General features: G+C 40.7%; 1 protein-coding gene across 1 annotated transcript in view; it reads right to left on the reverse strand.

Annotated features, from left to right (window-relative positions):
* The window catches only part of PRPF3 (pre-mRNA processing factor 3), a 1139821-nt gene that overhangs the window by 692726 nt on the left and 424292 nt on the right, over positions 1-22803 (reverse strand). Inside the window, exons 7-8 of the mRNA XM_044079913.1 lie at positions 14223-14241; positions 13000-13214 (exon numbers count right to left, since the gene is read on the reverse strand). Of these exons, the coding sequence (XP_043935848.1) occupies positions 13000-13214; positions 14223-14241 (234 nt within the window). The remainder of the gene's footprint in view (positions 1-12999; positions 13215-14222; positions 14242-22803) is intronic.

Raw genomic sequence — 22803 nt, forward strand, 5'->3', positions numbered from 1 at the left:
TATAATTGGACATAAGAGGCTTGCCTGCATTTTGATTATATGGTTGGTAGATGGTTGGTGTATCCCTTAAAAATACTACCAGCGGAACTATGTTTTACAATCTGAAGAAGGCTGAATAGCCGAAAGTGCTTATCGGATTTTATTTTACTACTTTTTAGCATACATTTTGGTTTTATTACATTGTTTATTTGAAACCGAATCGTTTACTTGAATTTTAAGGAGTTTGGATTGCCGTGGTGGTATATCGATGTTCTCTCTTTTAACCTTTAATAAATTAGTCTATTTATTTGTTCATTTAGTTAATACATGTTTAACTGAGAATTTGTTTTTATTGGCTGTTTTATTGAATGATTATTTGATTGGTATTTAAGTATCTCAATGAGTTTACCTTTTACCTTGCACTGAAGAAGGGTTGTTGTACCTGAAAGGTTTGCTCTACCAATAAATGTTTTAGTTGTATCATTTTTTTTTTGCTGCTTCTTTGGACTTCATAAGCTGCTATTTAACCACTGTTCCTGTTTTATTGATATTGTGTTAAAAATGTACCAACAGTGGGTCCTGCTGGACAGAAAATAATATACCTGTATGTCAGATTGTATCGTAACTGCTGAAATGAATATAGTGTAGCAGAGGATACTAGAAGAGAAGTTAATCTCAGTCCAGCTAACTTTGAAAAATAGCCTGAAATTAAATTACCTGGTTTAGGCCATAAGGATTGTATCTTACAGCTCTGACGGCAGACAGAGATAAAATGTCTGTGAAAACTATGACTAGAAATCCTACTGTATTGTCCTTAGGGGTGAACTAATTGCTACCCTGGAAGGGTGGAAATTTTTGAAATGGTTTTACAGCCTCCAGATGCTATAACACATCTTAGCAAAGCCGTGTGTGTGTGTGTGTGTGTGCGTGTGTGTGTGTGTGTGTGTGTACACATTAATACACATGTGCAAGAGTCTGGCTCAGTTTCTAGTAAAGGGGGCAGTGTGGGAACCAAAAGTCAAGTGACCAGATGTATGTGATGTCATTCTCTACTCCAGCACTGAACACGTTTTAATACTAGATGAGACAGAAGTCTCATGGCAATCTCTTTTTGAAACCTGACAGAGCGAAGACCACTCACCTACATCATCTTGCCTTGCTCTAGTAAGTAACCAGGGAATAGTAATTCTTTAGATCAGTCAGGAAAATATAGTGACATTAGTTAAGTACTTCTTTTCTATATCTGTGTGACTCCATCCATCTGTGTTATTTTTAATACTTTCTGTGTCTGAAACTCTGGTGTTTTTTGTAAATAGATATTTAGTAGTTTCATGTTCTTTTACTATTAATAGGTTCATAGGTAAGTACTAGGCTATCTGCCCGAGGGCAACTGTAAGCCTAGCCAGAATGTGTTGGCTTTTGCCACTCCCTTAGATTAGTTCCCTGTGCCTCTGTCCAGCAGAGCCACTGCAGTGATCCCTGGGGTAAATTTTCTGTTTCCCATCCACTCGTCAAGGTTTCTTTTGTAGAGTGTTAGTGAGGGGCTCTGCCTAATGTAGACTGGAATCCTGTTCCAAAGCATGGGGCGTCTCTGGGACAGGAATCTATCCCTCCAGCACATCCTATTTATCATTGTGGTGAGGTTTAGATCCCTAGAGCGTGTGGCTCTCGGGGATTTATTTTTTTTTAAATGGAGCATGTCCATCAATTCTAGGTTGGACATGGCCTTGTATGTCAGGCAGAGATCACCTCTGAGTAAGCGGTATGCAGAGTACAGCTGGAGTTTCTTCAGTCGGGCTGCAGAGGGCATCTGTTTGAGGCCAGTAATCTTCTTGGTGAGGTACTTCTGTGGTCTTTCCAGCTGTTGGAGGCATCTTGTAAGGTACATCCCAAATGGGGCATTGTCCTCTATAATGGGTCTGATGAGTGATGAGTAGAGGGGCACAATAAACTCTTTCGTTCTAGATGCAAAACACTTTTGTGATTAAGTGGGCCATATAGAAGGATTTTCTAACCACCTTGGCAATACGACTATCAAAGGAGAGATTACTATCTACTTGGGTCCCCAGACCTTTTATTACATTTTCTGTATTTAGGGGACTACCATGTATCTGGTAGTTCACAGGTACTTTGTTTTTTCCAAAGAGGATGACTATGCACTTTTTGGCATTTAGCTTGAGGCCATGATTTTTATACCAGGTATCCATCTCAGTGAGACACTTCTGGAGGATGTCTGTATCAGTTGGAGAGTCAAATATGGCCACCAGTTTGCAGTCGTCTGCAAACATGGTCAGCCATAGTCCCAGGACTGAGCTCTGGGGGATGCCACTTGTAACCGGTTTAGAGTCGGACCTAGAGCCTGCAACGCTCACTGTGTGGGTTCTATCCATGAGCCAAATGGCAACCCATCTCGTGATGTAGCGGTTTATGTTCAGGCTGGTGAGCTTGTCTATACCACAATGGGGAATGGTGTTGAAAGCCTTTGCGAGGTCTAGGTAGGCTGTGCGGACCTCCTTTCCCTCATCTAAAGCCTTGGTAACTATCTCAAAGACGTCAACCAGGTTTAGGAGGCATGCTCTGCCCTTAAGGCCAAACTGGGTAGGTCCAATGTTTGGAGGTTCCCAATGTCTCTGTTAAGGAGTTCCATGATGATGCACTCCATAGCCTAGCAGACCAGGCTAGTCAGGCTTATAGGGTGAAAGTTCCCAGGGTCTGTTGTGGCTCCAACTTTGTGGAGTGGGATAACTGTTGCTGTGCGCCACTCTATGGGTACGCAGCCTGTAGAGATGCTGAGTTTGAACAGTGTGTTTAGGTGAGGGGTTAGTTCATTTTGGAGTTCGTGTAAAATACAGCCTGAAACACTGTCCGATCCCATTGAAGCTGTGTTTTGGGCTTTGGATAGGGCTGTTTTAACCTGTGTGTCAGTGATTACTGGGGCTCTACATTCTTCTGATATGGTTATGGGCCCTTTAGGTGGTGAGAGGGGAGTGAAGTTTGCATTAAACCTGTCTGCCAGAATGTTGGCAATAATCAGTCAGTTCAGTGTATTTTGTGCCATTCTGCACTGACTCAGAGCAGATCCGAGTTTCCACTTAGATTCTTGACATAGCTAAAGAACACTTTCGGGTTATCTTTGGAGTCCTTGACAAGTTTTCTTTCGAAGCTAGCCTTGGATGATTTTATGAGGGATGTCTTTTCTTCTTGGGATTTTACTTTTTTTCTGTGCTTGTTTCCTCCTTCTATTGTATAGCTTGTTTATGGCAGGGGTCCACCAGACTGATTTTCTTTTCTTGGAGGAGTGAGTCTTGGTTTTGCTTGGGATAGCACGATCCATGCATTCCTGCAGGTGCTCAAAGATTGCCTTTGTAAGGGATTATTAAATATATTTAAGCTTTTCATTGTGGCCAGTCTTCTGGAGAATATTTTAACCTTTGAAAGTACTTATATTTATTTGGTGACACTGTGGCCACTCCTGAAAGCCTTGTTGCATTGGTCAAACACTACCATTTGTATTAGCATTAATTTTACTCAGTATAACTGGATACCCTTGTAAGAGCCCTAGAGTAGCTGGCTTTGGAGTGTTCTGGTGCCAGTATCTACATTACATTCTGGGCAGAGGGGGGCATAGCTGGCAAATCTGTGCCAGTCTTTCCCAGGTGTGTGTGTGTCTGTGTGTGTGTGTGTGTGTGTGTGTGTCAGAAAATCAAATCTCAGAGTGTATCTGTGTGTCAGCTTCGTGGTACAGGGAAACAGAGCACTAGTTTGATAGACAGGGCTGAGGAGACTTGGCTTGGAACACTCGGCCGTAGACTCAACTCTACAGCTGTGGTCAGTGTGGAATCTTATTTGGGGCCTGGTGAGAGACAAGAGAGGAAATCCAGCCCCAGGACGGGAGTGTGTTCCCTGTGTGGTCTTAAGGGAAATTGTGCTTGGTGCAGAGAGCTACATCTGGAAATGATATATCTATTTTTATTCCAAGTGAACATTCCTCACCGGTGTCTGTGGTAAAGATTGAGGCTCCTGGATTAACGGCCCAGAGGAGGAACTTCTGGATATCAGGGATGATTCTTTAGTGACACAGACACACAGACAGACACACACAGAGACAGACACACACACACAGAGACAGACACACACACACACAGAGACAGACAGACACACAGAGACAGACAGACAGACACACAGAGACAGACAGACAGACACACAGAGACAGACAGACAGACAGGCACACAGAGACAGACAGACAGACAGGCACACAGAGACAGACAGACACACACACAGAGACAGACAGACACACACAGAGACAGACACACACACACACAGAGACAGACACACACACAGAGACAGACACACACACACACACACACAGAGACAGACACACAGAGACACAGACACACAGACACAGACACAAACACAAGAGCTTTCCGCTCATGCAAACATCATCCTTAAATGCATGTACATAATTAATAAACACATACATTTCAAACTAATTTAAAGTTAATTGTGTGTGTGTTTTATATATATATATATATATATATATATATATATCTATATATATCTCTATATATCTCTATATATATATATATATATATATATATATATATATATCTATATATATATATCTATATATATATATACATACATACACACATATACATACACATATACATACATATATATGGGTCTACCTGAATTAACCGAAACTGCAAATGACCGACAGCGAGATAACAGACACTGGAAGATCGACAACAGAGAAGACCGACAGTTGAGAATCCCACCACTGAGAACACTGACATGTTAAGGTAAGTGTACGATAGGGATGGACGTTAGGGTAGGGTGCGGGTGAGGTAAGTGTGCGATAGTGACGGACTTTAGGTTTAGGGGCGGATTAAATGAGTTGGGATTAGGGTGCGGGTAAGGTAAGTGTGCGATAGTGACAGACCTTAGGGTTAGGGTTAAGGTTAGTGCATATATAGTTGTGTATGTAAGGTTTAGTGTAGGTTTGTAAGGTTTTTGGTGTGTTTGTATTCTGTGTGTGTTTTTTGGGAAAGTTATTTGTTTTGTTGATTGTCGGGATTGTGGCTTGTTGGGCATGTGAAGGTTCGTGTTTTTGAACTTTCGGTTTTGTCATGTTTGTTATTTCGTTGTCGGTGTTTTGGCGTGTCGGTGTCATCAGGTAGACCCATGTATGTATATATATATATATATATATATATACACACATACATACACACACATACACCCTTATCTAGGACTAAAAACAGAGCTAAAAAGACAAAATATTACAAAGAAATCGACTGATAAACTTTTAAAAATTATGTCACTTCCTGTTGCTTACATCAGATTAATACAACTAAATAATCACATTTAATTATATGTAGACATTTATATAGATAAATAATGCTACTGAAAAAATAAACAAAATTCATTCATTTAAAAAAAGTTTTGTCTAATACGCTTTGCCTTAAGTACACAATTCAAGGAGACAGATGTATTTAAGCCTGGATGGCTATCTGATCTTAAGACTTGTATTAATTTGTAGTCAGCTCTTCTGGTCTTGTTAACAATGTCCCTTCCTTTATAATGATCATTGGTAACAACTTCTATAACCTTAAACCTAAGGTTATGACCTTCACCTTTCTTCTGAATATGCCTGTAAATGGCATTTGTCTCAAACTTTCGTCTTATGTCTGACAAATGGTTACAAATCCATTCTTTTAACCTACAATTGGTCTTACCAACTTTACAACTTGGACACAAATTACAAGTTGCTAAATATACAGTAATGACGAAATAGCGTACAGAGATGAGGTGGAACAAGTGATTATCTGGTGTGGAAATAACTTAGCACTAAATGTGAACACGACAAGAGACAACTGTGGACGACAGGAAAAATCGCAAGGAACAGTCTCCCCTCACCATCAATGGGGAAACAGTGGAAAGAGTGACAAGCATGAAGTTTTTGGGAGTACGCATTTATGAGGACTTGTCTTGGAACACCAATACAAATGCCAAAGTCAAGAAAGCACACCAGAGATTGCACTTAAGAAGGCTGAGGAGAGCGAATCTCCCATTGACTGTTCTCAATACCTTCTACAGAGGTGCTACGGAAAGCACCCTGACAAACAACCTCATAGTATAGTATGAAAGCTGCTCTACCTCTGAGCACAAATCCCTCCAAAGAGTGGAGGAGACAGCTGGGAGGATCATCTATACCACCTATCCACGACTTGTACTTACCCAGATGTCTCAGCAGGGCCAGAGGAATAATTAAACACTCCCCTTACCCTGCTTACAAACTGTTCCTGCACCTATCATCTGGAAAGAGCTCCCAAAGCACATGTTGCAAAACTACAAGATTCAGGAACAGCTTTTGCCCAAATATCAGGCTGCTGAACCCTAGTAACCACTATACTCCATGACGGCCATCTGGGTTAGTAGAAACTGTAGAAGCTTGTTTCAAATTGTACAATAACCTGTTACCAGTCTCATATAACATTTTGTGCAATATCCATCATGACTGCAACTTATAGGCTATCTAGGGCAGTAGCAATGCAGTAAAATATCTCTTCTTTCAGTGCAATACATGTTGGAAATTTGTAAATTAACCATAGTGCAATACTCTAATGCTCACAGTGCAATACTCAGTAAGGATAAATGCAGTGTCTTAACCAAGTACCTATGAAATACTGAAGTCTCATGCAAGTAAGTGTTCACTTTGAAAAGTATTCAGATCTGTTTCTAATTATGTGCAATATTAGTCTACCTGCATGTCTGTGATGTAAAAGTTAGGTGTTATATGTGTAAATGTCTCAATCATTGTTGACATTTTAATATCACCTTTACCTACAATGTATCATTTCTCATCTAATTTATATTTTCTATACTATTTTTTATTATTGCATCAACTCTCACTTGTATTTTTTGTTATTGTTTCAACTCTCATTTTTTGATATGTTTATTTGTAATGTATGTTTTTAAACTATTTTTTTTTAAACCTGGAGCTTTTCTTCCTGTGCCTCCACTGGCTCAGTGGACCTTCTCTGTAATCAAATGCCAATGAATAAAAAAATAAATGTCTGTGAAAAAAGTCTATATGTTGTCTGCACACTGATTACAGAGACATGGAATTTTGTGTTATTTTTGCACATGTGTGACTTCTGAATGACAAAGTTTACTTTGACTTTGATATCACATTAGTTGGGTTGCAGTTTGCATAACTGTTAAACCTGGACACACTATCCGTATTTGTATGTAGAAAATTGACATCCCCACTAATCAAACTGCAGTATAAGCAATTCCCACAAGGATATGTCCCATATTGCTTTATTTGATGGATCTCTCTTTACAACACAGCTTTTGCTTAAGATTATTCATACGTATATTTAAGGATGTGATATATGCAACAGAAGTGACACTTTAGGAAGCTCTTGCATCAAAAACCTTTTAGTGTGTATGAGTGCAGCTTGTGTCATTGAAAATTCATCTGTGGTATTTGGAATGCTTTTTTCTTTGTTTATTGACCTTTTTTGGAAATTTGTCCGGACTTCGTCTGCTTCAGCTCTCACTGACTCATTCATAAATGAAAATATTACAATGTTTTAAAACATTCTGAATAGCATTGCTACCTATACTAAATGCCGTGACCACAGTCCATTTGAAATTACCAACATAATTTTGTTAATTAATAACAAAGTCTATACTATCTAATAATGGCTGACATAACCTATCCATTCTTTTTAGAGGTCACTTCCTCAGATTTCCACCAGCAGTTAAGGGTAACCTCTTCTAATTAACAGTTTTTTAAAGGTACATATTTCATGGTCAAAGGTGGAGTCCTCCTGCACCATCCTTGCTAAGCACACCATTTGTTATTTTACAAAGTCTTTCTTCTGAGTAAGAGAGTGACAGCTGGTAAAATGCAACAGTCTTACAGTACAGTAGTTTTCCATAGATGTTTGGTACAAAACTATTATTAGCAGAACACTTCATAAGTTCTACAACTAGATAGTATAATTTTTCAAATGAAAAAAATGTGGGTAAATATTACTACAAAATTCTGTAGAGGAATTTACATATCTAATAAATTCCCCCAATTTTTCGAAAGTATCGGTCCAATATAAATAAATATCATCCAAAAAATGGACACAAATTCCAACAAACCTTAAATGAGGAATTAAAAATTAAATTATTTTCCCAGTAGACCATTACTAAGCTTGCAAACACTAGTCAAAGGTGGCACCCATCACAACACCTTTTCTTAGTTGTTAAAACTAACCTTTTTTCCACAAAAATCCATTAGTTGGCACAGAGGACTAATTTCCACATTAGATAAATTCATCATCATCAGACAGAATTTCATGGGACTATTCTATTCCTTCCTTATGAGGAATAATACTAAAAAAGATAGTCTACACTATAAGTCACAAAAATTAAACTGTCACTGATGACATCTATCATAATTTTTATCAAGTCCCATGAATCCATAAGTAACTGGGGTCAGTGCTCATTCACACACACACACACACACACACACCTTTTTCAAATTCGAGTCAATGAATTTTGCTATAGGCTAGGTATGCGCGTGTGCATGTGTGTGTGTTGGGATGCCTAAAGAATCTCTATTTTATTGGAGTGACAAAAATGATTGATATGAATAGTTTTGTTACTCTAAATTATATTCACTCATATTAATCTTCTCTTGCATCATTAAATCATACAATTCTCACCTAGTTTAGCAGAGATAACTGAAAACATTTTCCATCTGGTATGTCAAATGTTTTTTAAATGTTCCTCCCTGAGGGGTACAGTCCAGAAATGTGCCTCTATTCAGCATCCATTCAGGAGAATCTACTTCACTATTGCTTAGGTGACCTGACATGACATTTTCCTAGGATGGAATACAAGATGCCCTGAAGGTCAAAAACCTGACTCTTGGACCAGATACCAAGCTTCCATGGCCAATCTGCACAAAAGGTAAAAGTGGGTTCTGCCTTTTGTTTTCCCTCTGCTCACTGGGTCTTGTCATAGGGCTCCTCTTCCTTTGCTCAACTGCCTCACTTTTTCTTCTATCTCAAAGACAGCCAGCACTGTCCAGCTCAGATAACAATCTTACATCCCATTCAATCCCTGGCTGAGGGACTAATTAGCACATTTGTTGCCCTAGGGAAACAAAAGCTGTACAGTATGCAACAGGTCAAACTGCTGGACGCATTGAACTCCCTTCCCTTTGGAGCTCCTATTCAATGCAGTGGCGCACTACTGCTCTGCTAGTGCTGCCGATACTACATTTATGCAGAGGCACAAATGCTAACCTCTGGCCCCTTGGCTGTCCCTGCTTTGCAAGCTCAAGCACCACAGGTACTACACCTACTGTTTCCTCTAGGTGACACTCAAGCAGCAAGCTAGAACAATCTTCACCCCCCCCCCCAAAAAAAACTTGTCACGTTGATACTAACTGCTCACTACAATTCTCCCCAATCCAACTCTTTCCAGGGTCCATACCACAAATCAAACACAGGTCATATGGGTATGGGTCACAGTCATAGCTTCATCCCCTTGCACCAAGGGAGGGGGTGCTCTCCTGCTTGTTGGCATATTACATACTTGTTGCATCGTCTGTGATGACATAAATGGTCCCCCCAATCGTCATTATCTGTCTGAATCCTTTTATGGTTAACATGATACCCCTTTGATGCTCATGCACTTTTTCCTGTGCATTCTGTTCCAGGTCCCTTAAACAGTTTCCCAGAATAAGACATCTCCCCAAACTACATCTGAGGAATATGTAGCCAGTGCCAAAGTCTACTGGATCCACCATAAGAATTATTTTGTGATGCAATGCAGTACAGGGATGGGACAGTCCAGGGAATATGCAAGCTGACACTGTCTGTTCCATAGATAGTGATGTAGTTTTCTCATGATGCTTTGGCAACAGGACCATAAGGATTCAAGCTGTCATATTAAACCAGGGTCTGATGCATTTCCCTGGCAACAATCTGATTCTGTGTTAGAAGAAATTGAAAAATGTGAAAAAAACAGAACATTCTCTGAGGGAAGGAATGCCTTTTGGAAGGTATTGTCCAGAAGGGATCACAGGAACTGGACCTGCTGGGATGGGGGTTAAATGTGATTTTGGTTGTTTACAAAGTTCTGGAGTCTGACAAAATGGCCAGGGTGAACCACAAGACAAACTTTCACCTCTTGGGTAGGAGCCTGAATGAAGCAATTGTCCAGGTAAGGTTACATATGAATATCCTTGGACCTGAAAAATGCAATTACCGGAGTCAAGTAAGCTGTTAACACCCTGGATGCAGCAGGCAAACCATAAGGCAAACAAATAAACTGGTAATGGACACCCTCTACGTTGAATCTCAGGGGCCAGGGATTCGATGTCTATATACTGCTTTGGTGTAACTGGCAACCTCCTGCTATGTTACAATGTTGCAAGGCTTGGTTTACACTGGGCATTGCTCCTACTAGACCATTGAGGCTGATTTCTTAGTTATCACCATTTGTCCCCCCAACATTTCTGTGCAAGTACTCTATAGGGAATATTTAAAATATGTCAACTGATTACACACACACACCCCCAACATGTTCCCAATTAGCTCTCTTGTCCCTACAACATCTCAAACATTTGCTACCTGTCAGATGCAAAATCTTCCAGAGTTAACTTGGGGTATAAAAGTACCTATGTAACCTCTGCATACAAAAATCTTAAAACTTCTGGACATCTTGGCATACTTGGGAGCCCTAAATATTTCTTCCAATTGTTCCTTTGTAAATTGTCTTTCAATTCTCTTCTCCAAACCTTTAACATCCTCCAACTGATTCTTACAGTTATCATGCAGTAGTTTATATACCTCATGAGTTATTCTTTTAACAGCATCTGCTAAAAATTCTATCAGAGATCTCCTTTCATATAGCAAACACTATCCCTTTCTCTTTGCATATACTCTGTTACCATTTCTGGACAGGAAAGACTCTCTCCAACCAGCAGTCCAAACTCCTTAGTCTCATCCTACTCTATTAATCATTTCCCTCCTGAGCTACCTGCTGCCAAGTACCTTTGTTCCTTTGCTAATTTCCTCCAGCATCCCTTCTTGAACACATCCCTATTGGTAAAACCTTCTTTATCCATTCCCACATTTGAATAGTTCTTACAACACTTGCTGCATAGTTCTTCTCTAAGGACTTGGATCAAAACTCCTTGACTTTCTTTATCACTGCAACTGCTACCTTGTTTTATCACTACCATTTTTAACTTTGATTTATAATCTTCTGCAGTAGCTATGCATATCAACATTTACTGCGTAGCTTTAAAGCAGCTCTTGGTTATCAGGTAGCCATAAGCCACCTGGCATTGTACTATCTTCTTTTTAGTCTCTTTCCATGTATCCTTACCTGTCATAACAGAATACATTTTAATCTATAGGCCTAAATAGTTTTTCTTACCAAAACTCCCTAAATATAGGTATTGTAGATCTAATTCATGCATGGGTGCCTAGTTTACTACTACAGCTTTAGTTTAATGTATTTTATATCCTAAAAAGACTTTAAACGGTCTCAGAATGTTCCACACCACCAAAATGCCATTTTCTAGATTTACCAAATAAAAACAGTATTAGTTTTAGAAAAGGTAATTGGTGTGGTAATCAAGAAAAAACATGTCCTTGAACTTGTGAATCCTTTATTTCCTTTGCAAACATCTCTAAACATAAAGAAACAAAACAGGGGAAAGAAGATATCCCGATTGGTTCCATTGCTCAAATACAGCTTGTCAGAAAGGAATCCCTTCACCTTAATAATGCTTGCCCCTGCTCCTTCATACATAGCCTCCTTATTACCCCTTTTATTCCATCAAGGAACGGAAATGCTAGTGTTGCTCTAGTCAAAAAAAACCCAGCTGACTACTAATTGCCTTCTCTGCATTAAGAGTCACCAATAGTAGTAACACGTTCTTACACTCCGCTTCCTTCTGGACCATCATTGTTCTGTTAATGTTTTTATAACATCTTTATTGAATTTTCACTTAACACATAAGCAAACATGAATTCATATAAAAGAAAACAAATCTTATTAACATATTCTGATTTGCAAACATTATATACCACAAATACTATTTTATATATTTATCATCAATCAAATGTTATATAAAATTGATCAGTTCTTGCCTTCCCTTAAACCTCATTTCTCCTCCAAAACATTACTCTGCATATATTGTTCCCACAATTTCCATTTTTTTCTACGTAATATACTCCTACCCTTTTCTAAATATCCCACTTCCAGTTCTTTGCTCTCTATTACGATATTCAATACTTCAAATGCAGTTGGTTTAGACTTTGGATTTCCATTTTCTAGTATTTGACAGCTACCAAAATTAAACTCAACAAGGTCTTCTTATGTCCAGGCAATTTAATATTGTTCTATTAATGTTATCAAATATTTACCTTCCTACTATAAACACACACTAACTTCCATCAATTTTGGTAAAATCTTTGCAATTCTCATTGCCAATATAGACAAACACTCTGGAAGGCTGTCTGCCTGGGTCCCAGGTGAATAAACTGAGTATGGAAAAGTTTTTTTTTTTATACTCCTTTAAGTTGTTCAGTATTTACTTTATAATTATGGTCTAAAGCCAAAGTTGGTCAACAGAAAGCCAATTCTGAGGAGTTTTTTCCCCTCTTGAAAATACTCAACCACCACAGCTTTTTAACAGTATCATCCTGACAAAGGTCAGAAATAAAATGATTATCAGTTCTCACAACTGTAGAATTCAAGATAAAAAAAAATAAACATAACTTGATACCAACAGTTGATATTCATTTTCTACCTACATGTTGATACTTATTTTTGTCTATTTTACTTCCATACTGCACCTGAGGTATCAATGGCAGCAATGTTCAAAGCATGTGTTGAACATTTTATAGTGACACCACCACTGAAAATAATTTCCAGAATAAGAAGTTGACTACAGTGGGAGAAAACTGCTTAAGAAAAAATTATGCTACTTACGGGGGTGGGATGGGAATAGTGTGGAGGTTGGCCAACCCAGTCAAATTGGGGCTATTGAGCAGTCCTGGTTTCATTGAAAGCTGTGCTTGGATTCGTGCTTGCAGTTCTGCTGCTTTCTTTGCCTTTTCAATGGCATCATTCATAAAGGTGGCAGCCTGTGAAGGATGAATAGTATTTCCAGTAGGAAGGCGTTCAGACTGTGATACAGCAGTTCTCTTCAAAAGAAAAATGGCAAAAGTGCATGAGTCCATAAGCAAATTTACTATGACAATTTCTTAATCCATATTTACATTGGAAAAAGTTTATTAAAAATTCTCAAAAGTTTAAAAGTGAATAAAACTGATTTTCTAAAGCACATAAGAACATTGTAATAAATAAATACATGCTTAAAATACAGTTGTATGAGGTACTTACCATAACAGATCTGGAAGGTAGAACACATTTAGGTAATCTGTTAAACACAGACTCGTGCATCAAAGTACTGGACCAAACATTCTCCTTTAAAATTATATTTCTTCTGCAGGCACCAAGTTTGGCCCCTTGTGCCAATATACAAAGATGAAGTTTGGCATAATCATCAAATATAACCTGTATTGGTGGTGCTGCGGTAGTGTTGTTGCCTCACAGTAAGACGTTGTCCTGTTCGATTCTCAGCTAAAGCTTTCTTCTGTGTGGAGACATGCGTGAATAGGATACCTTCGTTGAAGGTTGTGCTTCAGGGCTGGCAACTCGGCACATAAAAATCTACTGCCAATCATTAGTGGACCGGAGTTCCACTGTGGCGACCCCTAACAGGGAAAAGCCGAAAGATACAACATTGTACTCAAACTGCAAGTGAATAGTAATTTTGTTTTTGCTGTATGTAAAGCATGCAATAGTCTGCTAATCAGCAAAAGGAACCAGAAATATGTTAGTGCCTGTTTTGGTAGTAATTTAACAGAGGTATTTTACCTGCAGGAAGAGTCCCCCCCCCCAAAAAAAAGAAATGTAGGTGTACAGTTATCTGTTTATTGTTTATATGTTTGAGGGGCTGGTAGGGGGTTATAATGGCACCCTATCAGACGATCGAAGCACCGTTTCCGTGAATACGAATTGATCGACACGTATTGCGTGAACTACATACACACAGAACATCCAAAACAGAAAAATCTGAAATGTTGAAGTGTTTTGGTTGGTCCGTCTGCAATATAGCTCCGCAAGGTAAGTGTGCGATAGGTATGGACCTTAGGGTAGGGTGCAGGTTGAGGTAAGTTTACAGACAGGTAATGTATCTAAGATTTAGTGTAGTGTTAGAAGTAGGGTTTTGTTAAATGTATTTATGTGCATTATTTATTTTGTTAGGATATATCTCCGTAGGGGAAGTGTGCGGTAGTTACTGACCTTAGGGAGAGGTTAAGGATAATGCATAGATAGCTGTGTATGTGGGGTTTAGTGTAGTGTTAGAAGTAGGGTTTTGGTGCTTTACTTTAGGATTAGGATAGGGTTTGGTTAGTGTTTGTATGTAGTTTATTTATTTTGTTTGGGTAGGTAGTATGTAGCGGGTGGTGGGGTTGGCCGACTATGACCATTCAAGGTTTTAAATTTTGCGGTTTAGTGAGTTTGGTGTATTCTTGGTTTGATTAATACGTGTCGCTCTTTTGGTATTCGCTGTATTGGAACTGATATAGACCTGGTTATAAAGGCTAAGAATGGTATTACAATGTGTAGCGTGTCCAATAAAAATGTTGCATTATAATTATGGAGCAGTAAAATGTCACTCATTAAATGGGATGGAAATGCAACTGTTGGGAAGGCTATGCATCAAAAAAGGTTATCCAGTGAGAAAGTAGAAAGGAATACAGAAATTGCTGCATTTTGTATATTAACCTGGAAAGTGAATGGCCTAGTAGGTACACAGAAAGGCAGACTATTAACTTACAGAGAAGTGGGGTGCAAAATGCAGTGCTGAAGGAAATGCATTTAAATAGGAATGAACATGTGAGTTTGATAATAGAGAGAATACCAGTGGAAGGGGAAGAAGGGTGATAATATTTTACCAGGGACAAGGGTTCCTTTAGTAACAGAGGAGGAAGAAAAGGATGGACATAGAATGTTCATGGCAGCAAAAAGCTACTGGTTTGAAAACATAATTACCTTGTTAAGTATGTATGCCCTGCCCAAGACTGCAGTTTTAGAACTGAGAATGCTAAGGGAAATGAGTTTTTGGCAGGGGAATCCTAACTAAGGAGAGAATGGAATAAGGCCTTAACAATGAAGACACCAGGGGGTCCAAGAAGGGTGACCATTACTACAGACGGTAGACTCTTAAGGAAATATAATAATGTGTTTCAAATGGAGGATGTGGTAACAACAAACCTTTTAATGTTTTAGCACAATAAATACAGACAAAGCCTAAAATAACAGAGAGAAAGGCCCCAGAATAGGGATAAATGTTAAATATTGCTCTTACAAACTTAGAAAGATGCTAGAAAGTACAGTTTTGTATACCTACCGTAAATGTAGGTGTTCAAGTGAATTCACTATTGCAGTCCTGACTTGTGGGATTTCCCTCATCCTACAGCCAGCAGATGGCCTGACTGACATCAGTACACTTGGGTATAAGAGGAGTCAGCCAACATCATGATCTCTGTTTTTTTTTTCTTGCCCCCTAAAAGGTAGGAGCCCCCCTAGATGGAACTCAAAGTCAAAGGTCTTTTTCAGAGAACCCAAGCAAGGAAAGAGGCAAGAGGAGGTACCCCTTGACTAGAGAAGAAACTTGGTCAAGCCTAGCCTGTAGGCTAGGGGGGAAAGGAGGGATTGAAAGAATATTGCAACAGTGAATACACTCGAGCATTTACATTTATGGCAAGTGCACACAACTGTACTACGTTCTTTGTGTTTCAATGTTGCAGTCCTGACTTGTGAGATGATTCCCAAAGCCAAAACGGGTGATTAATGAGAGGAAAGGAAGTCCTGCAGGATGGCGGTGTCAAATCCTGCTCTGGACTTGGAGAAGGCTGATAAGTGATAATGTGTGGTAAAGGTATGCAGTGAAGACCACGTAGCAGCTTCCAGGATGTTCTTGATGGGTACTTCTTTTAGGAAGGCAGCACTTGTCCTGGTAGTGTGTGTCCTGAAAACATCAGGTGGCTTCTTACCATGATGGCTGTAAGAGAAAGAGATACAGTGAGATCCATTTCAGAAATGGTCTGTTCTGAAACTGGTTTCCCATTCCGAATGGTGGCAAAGGCCACAAAGAGCAGGTCTGAATTTCAAGTCTTTGTTCTGTCATGATAGTAATGGAGGTGTCTATGCACATTCAAGGAATGAAGAATTCTTTCTCCTTTGTTTTGTGGTTTGGGGAAGAAGGTAGGCAGATGTATGGCTTGATTTAAGGAGATGTCTGTCACCACCTTGGGCATAAAAGAGGGGTTAGTCCTGAGGGAGACTCTGGCTGGAACTTGAGGAAAGGTTCCACTGCCATGAGTGCCTGCAGTTCAGAAACCCTTCTAGTAAAAGCTGCAGCTAACAAGAAGGAAGTCTTCCATGTCAAGAATTTAAGTCAGTGGAAGCAGGTGGTTCAAATGCTGAAAAAATAAGCTTTTTCCAGAACAAAATTAAAGTCTCAGGGTGAGGCCAGAGGCCTCCTGGGTGGCCTGATGTGGATCACCCTTCTAAGAAACGGTTTCATAAATGGATGAGAAAGATAGAAGTCTGGGCAGGATGTCAGCTGGGACAACTGACTCAAGAATTTTTATGGAGGAGAAAGAGGCTTTTGTCAGAGACTTGCCAAATGGGACAGGATGGCTGGGATCTTTGCTAGATGGGGATTTTGAGAATGCTGCCCACATCAAAAGGAGAATCTCTTACATTTATCCGAATAAAATTTTCTAGTGCTAGGCCTTCTAGCCTCTCTTAAGATGTCCTGAACCTGTTTGCCCAGGATAGGATCCTCCAAGATGTTAAGGTATCCTCCATTCTGATAATTTGAGAGCCCACAGGTTGGGGTGCACAATGTTTCCCTTGTTCAGAAGGTCTAATCTTTGTGGCAGTTGCCATGGTTTTGTGCTGGTTACCCTGAGCAGCGGAGGGTATCACTGCTGCCTGGGTCAGTCTGGTGCTATATGCATCACCCTAGGCCATTCTTCCCTCATCATTAAGAGCACCCTGGAGAGCAGAGGGAAGGCATACATGAAGAGGCCTGCCCATGAGTGTGACACCAGGGAAATACTGCCAGTCCAGCTATCGGGAATTTTGTAAATAATCATATGTTATTTGTGAATAGTAATATGATTCATATGCTTGTCCTACAAATGTAAGGAGACTTTATGTTATGTGCTAAGCTTCAAGAATGTGACCACAGTGCACCCTACTGGAAAAGAACAGAAATGTATATAAACTATAAATCTGTGCAGATGTGTGCGCTAATAGTAGAAGCTGGAACATACAGAGTTAACTTGCAAACCCTCAACAAAATAAGTTGAAATTAGAAGCGCTTTACGATGTGCTATAATAAGTAGTTTCAGTGCAGCAAGCAGACAATGTCTAGAGCAAGAGGTTTTCCTATGGTCTTGAAAAAGAAATAATTATTAGGTTTCAAATGTAAAAGTGTTTAATTGTTTTACGACTTCCAGTTCTAGGCAAACATCTGAGAGAGATGTATTTTCACAGAGAAATGTTAAATTGTGTTAAGTATCTATTAGCCTAGGAACTGAAGGTAGGTGACAAAGTGATGTCATCCGAGCAGTAATACTGAATATTAACTTAAGAAAACTCTCAGAGAAAGTCTGTGCATTTTGTATCCTGTCTTGGATCTAGAGACATCCACTCATCATCAGCACTACATTTGCCTTGCTCTGCAAGTAAGTTATTTAGGGCATAGTTTCTTTTAGAGATAGTTAAGAATATAGTAAAGATTAGTTTAGATGTTTTCTGTATTTATTTGAGACTGTCCTGCAATGCTGTTTTAAAATATTTCCTGTTATTCTGCACTCTGTAGTTAATGTGTTGTTTGAAGATTGTCTTGTTCTTTTATTATTACGCATGGTTAAACCTTTTAATTGTGGCTAGTTTGTTTAGAGATATTTTAGCTCTTAGCGTACTTGCATATATATTTGGTGACACTGCACAGGCCACTCCTAAATAGCCTTGAAAGTCTTGGTCACACCATTTAGATAATAGTAACATTACACAGTAAGATTGGGCACCCTTTGGTAAGGGCCTTAAAAGTAGTTGGTAAGTAGTGGCTGGTGGCAGCTGGAGAAAGACAGAAACCAGTCCCCAGACTGACTATGATCTGTGTGTGCTCTTAAGGGAAATTGTACTTCACTGTGTATGCACTTGTCATCCTCCCAATGTGTACACACCTCACTGGTGCTAGTGGTGAGGATTGAGGCTCCTTGATTACTGGACCAGTGCAGGGATGCCACAATGGGAATGAGAGGGCATCCATCTTCCAGGCCAAATTCATTTTGTTCCTGGAGCAAAACCTTTTCAATTGAGTATTTTTCCTGGTGCTGAAGAGGTATATCTGAGGAACTCCCCATTTTTTTGGCTGTGGTGAGAAAGGTTTCCCAATGCAGTTGCCACTCATGGGTGTCTGACAAACTTCTGCTGAGGTGATCTGCTAGATAGTTGTGCACACCTGGCAGGTATTGTGACAAAAGGTATAACCCCAAGGAGTGTGCTGTTTCCCAAACATCTATTGCTAAGAGGCAGAGATGGTAGGAGTGAGTTTACCCATGCTTGTTTATGTACCACATGACTGTGGTACTGTCTGTTTTCACCACTAGCACCCCTGGTTTCCATTTCTTTCTGAAGGATAGAAGATCTTTTTGGACTGTCGCAAGTTCCTTTAAGTTTATGTGTTTGTCTCTTAGTTTGTGGTTGAAGTCTGTTCCTCAGGCTACCTCTGAGGTGTCTGTGGTCAGTGTTTGCTCTGGTAGGGGAATTTGAAGGGGAGACCTGGGTTGAGGGAGCAAGCTGTGGCCTACCATATAAAATCCTCCATGAGGCAAGGAATCAGCTTGATCTTGGCTGAGAGTAGTTGTACATGCTGGCAACATCCATTTCAAAGGTACCACTGGAGTTTCCACATGGGTAGCTTAGCCAGTGGGATCACGAGGATGCAAGAGGCCACGTAACCCAGTGCTCTGATGTACTCTGGCTGTGAGAAAGTCCCTGATCATGATTTTTTTGAAAGTAGTCATGAAGGGGAGCTTGTTCGGATGCAAGAAAGCCTTTTGGAGTTTAGAATCCAGTAGGGCCCTTACGAACACAACTCTGATTGAGGGGTCTGTTTGGGATTTTTGATGAATTATGGTGACCCCAGGAGTTCAAGATGTTTTGGGAGAACATTAAGTCCAAGTTCAGCTTTGTCAAGCTTGTTGCCTGGATAAAGCAATTGTTCAGACGGGTACATTTGCACACTCTTTGTTCTGTAGAAGGCAATTAGAGGGGCTACGCTTTTGTGAAGCCCATGGGAGCAGCAGATACGCCGAAGGACAGAGCACAAAACCGAGTGCCTTGTACCTGCTCTGAAGTGCGAAACACGTAATACCTGTATGGGATTATGCAGGTATGAGTCCTTTAGATCTAGGGTAACCATGAAGGCCTCTGGAGAAATCATGGACAAACATTTCTGAAGGGTCAACATCTTGAATTTTGAGATGTGTAGGAATTGGTTCAGGGCAGACAGGTCTAGAACAGGCTGCCATGTGTCTTCTTTCCTGGGAAATAGGAAGAATCTAGAGTAGAACCCCCTTCCTTTTTTGGTATTCTGGGACCATTTCCATTGAGCCTTAGGCACATAGCTTGTCTACCTGGGAAAGAGCCTCTGCGCTTTAGTTTGGGGGAATGTCTGGAAAGCCTGATGACTTCAAAGGCTACTTGAATTTGAGCTTGTAGCCCCTTGAAATAATGGTTGGTATTCCCTGGTCTGAAATAATGAGGGATCAGTTCCCTTGGAATAATGCAAGCTTTCTCCAAGTCTATGAGAGGGAGGGGTAAAGGAGGGGAAGAGGAACTATCATGGAAGAGTTATGACTGTTCCTTGCCAGGGGACTGTGGCCTAGTACTCCCTGGCCTAGAAGTTTCTGAATGGCATTGCCTGAGTCTTTGGTGCAGCCCCTGGCTCCTTCCCCTATGTGGCTTTCTTTGCTTAGCCTTAAACTGGAAGGGAAAGGACTGATGCTTAGGATAGTTTCTACTGAAACGTGGGGGTTAAACCTGCAGGAAAACAGTCTGCATTGACTTGGGATGGGCTCCTTCCCCTATGTGGCTTTCTTTGCTTAGCCTTAAACTGGAAGGGAAAGGACTGATGCTTAGGATAGTTTCTACTGAAACGTGGGGGGGTTGAACCTGCAGGAAAACAGTCTGCAATGACTTGGGATGGTCTTCCATTTTTTTAAGCACAGCTTCTGCTATGGGGACAAAGAGAAATTCCATGTCCAAGGGGACATCCAAGTGGCTATATTTAACATGCCCAGGGAGGGACTGTTCCCTCAGCCATGCATGTTTCCTACTGACAGAGCCTGTAGCTGCAGCCCTGCTGGCAGCTTCCACAGCATCATACCCACAGTGGAGGGAATGTCTTGCTACCTGGGAGCTGGAATTGCAAAGGTCCAGTAAAGTACAGTTGTGTACCTACCATAAATGTAGATGTTAGAGTGTATTCACTGTTGCAGTCATTACTCTTGGGTTATCCTGCTGGCAGGTTACCCTCAGTCGGCCAGAATTCCAAAGACTAGGTCTGGCGTCGGTTGCTTTCGCCTCTTCCCTGACGTCAGTGCGCCAGGGGTATAAAAGATGCAGCCGACACCATTTTCTTCAGTTTTTCTTGCCCCAGATGTCAGGTGCCCCCAAAATTGGTACACTGAAAAAATATGCCAATAAGTATGCATGCACAAAAATAACATTTCCTTCATCTACAAGCAAATACACTACATAGGTTGTATAGGATAGAGAAGCACAGATAAGTCCCAGCAAAGAAAAAGGGGATGGTGGGTGGGTAACCTGGACTGCAATAGTGAATACACTCGAACATCTACATTTATGGTAGATACACAACTGTACTATGTTCATCGTGTTTCACTGTTGCAGTCATTACTCTTGGGTTGAATCCCAAAGCTGAGGATGGGTGGCTGGGCTAAACAGGATTAGGAGAGGCTATGAGGCCCTGCAGAACTGCAGTGGCAAAGCCTGCTCTGGATTTAGAGTAAAGAGGTAAGTCATAGTGCTTTGTGAAAGTGTGCACTGAACTCCAAGTTGCAGCCTCTAAGATGTCTTTGGTTGGTATTCCTCTAAGGAAGGCTGCTGAAGTGGCTGCTGCTCTGGTAGAATGAGGCCTAATGCCGTTAGGCACTGATTTGCCATGCTGAAAATAGCAGAACAGATGCAATGGCCTATCCATTTAGAAATGGTCTGTTTTGAGATGGCCTTTCCTTGTGATCCTGCAGCATGAGACACTAAAAGTTGCTCAGTCTTTCTGAAAGCTTTATTTCTCTCCAAGCAGAAGCGCAACTGTCTGTGTATGTCCAAAGAATGCAGAATTTTCTCGCCCTTGTTGTGTGGATTTGGATAACAGGTAGGGAAGTGAATGGTTTGGTTGAGGGCCACACTGGATGCCACCTTAGGCATAAATGTTGGGTTTGTCCTCAGGGAAACCCGGTCTGGATGAAAAATGATAAAAGGTTCCACAGCCATGAGTGCTTGTAACTCCGAGACTCGTCTTGCAGAGGTTATTGCTAGGAGCAAAGCTGTTTTCCAGGATAAGAATTTTATATCCGCTGTTGAGGCTGGCTCGAAAGGAGGCAGTGTGAGTTTTTCACAAAACATAATTGCGGTCCCATGCCGGAATTGGTGCTCTCCTTGGAGGCCTAATGTTTTTGGCCCCTCTGAGGTACTGCCTTATTAAAGGATGAGAAAAGATAGGTGGTTCCGTATTGTAATGGGCTGAAATGGCAGAGGCATGAATCTTAATTGATGAGAAAGAAAGGCCTTTGTTCAGCATCTCAGTTAGGTATTGTAAAATCTGAGGGATATTTGGTACACGTGTCAATGCCTTGTTCCTGGTTCCAAGCACAGAATCTCTTCCATTTTTCTGCATAAGATTTTCTGGTACTGGCCTCCTGGCCTCCAAGATAACATCCATAACCAGCTTTTGAAAGAGGAGTGTTCTGAATGGCTACATTATCCGCCATGCTGCCAGATTTAAGGTCCTGAGTTGGCTGTACAGGATCCGATTGTTTTGCTGGGTCAGCAAGTGAGAAGTTTGACGCAATATCCATGCTGGACCTTGAGACAAGCTCTTTAGGATTGGGTACCAGTGCTGGCGTGGCCACTCTGGTGCAATCAGTATCATTTTTGGCTTCTCTTGTCTGACCTTTAGGAGTACCCTGGGAAGGAGAGGCAGTGAAGGAAACGCATATACTGTTAGATTTTTCCAGCTGAAGGACAGGGCGTCCACTCTCCATGCTTGCTTGTGATAAATCCTTGTGCAAAATCTCTGCAATTGGCAGTTGTGAGGGGAGGCAAATAGATCTATGTCTGGGTATCCCCATTTCCTTGTTAACATGCTGAAGACTTGTGGGTCCAGTTTCCATTCGTGGGGATCCATGAGGTTTCTGCTGAGTTAGTCTGCCAGAGTATTTGTTTTTCCTGGCAGGAATCATGCTTGCAGGTGAACTTGATAAGTCAATGCTGTGTCCCATAAGGTCATTGCTGGTCTGTAGAGGGGGTAGGAATGTGTACCTCCCTGCTCGTTTATGTACCACATGACTGTAAGTATTGTCTGTCTTTATCAGTAGCTGTCCTGGATGAAGTAGA

This window comes from Protopterus annectens, chromosome 8.part0, assembly GCF_019279795.1.
Source record: "Protopterus annectens isolate FY-2018-M chromosome 8.part0, PAN1.0, whole genome shotgun sequence".
NCBI lineage: Eukaryota > Metazoa > Chordata > Ceratodontiformes > Protopteridae > Protopterus > Protopterus annectens.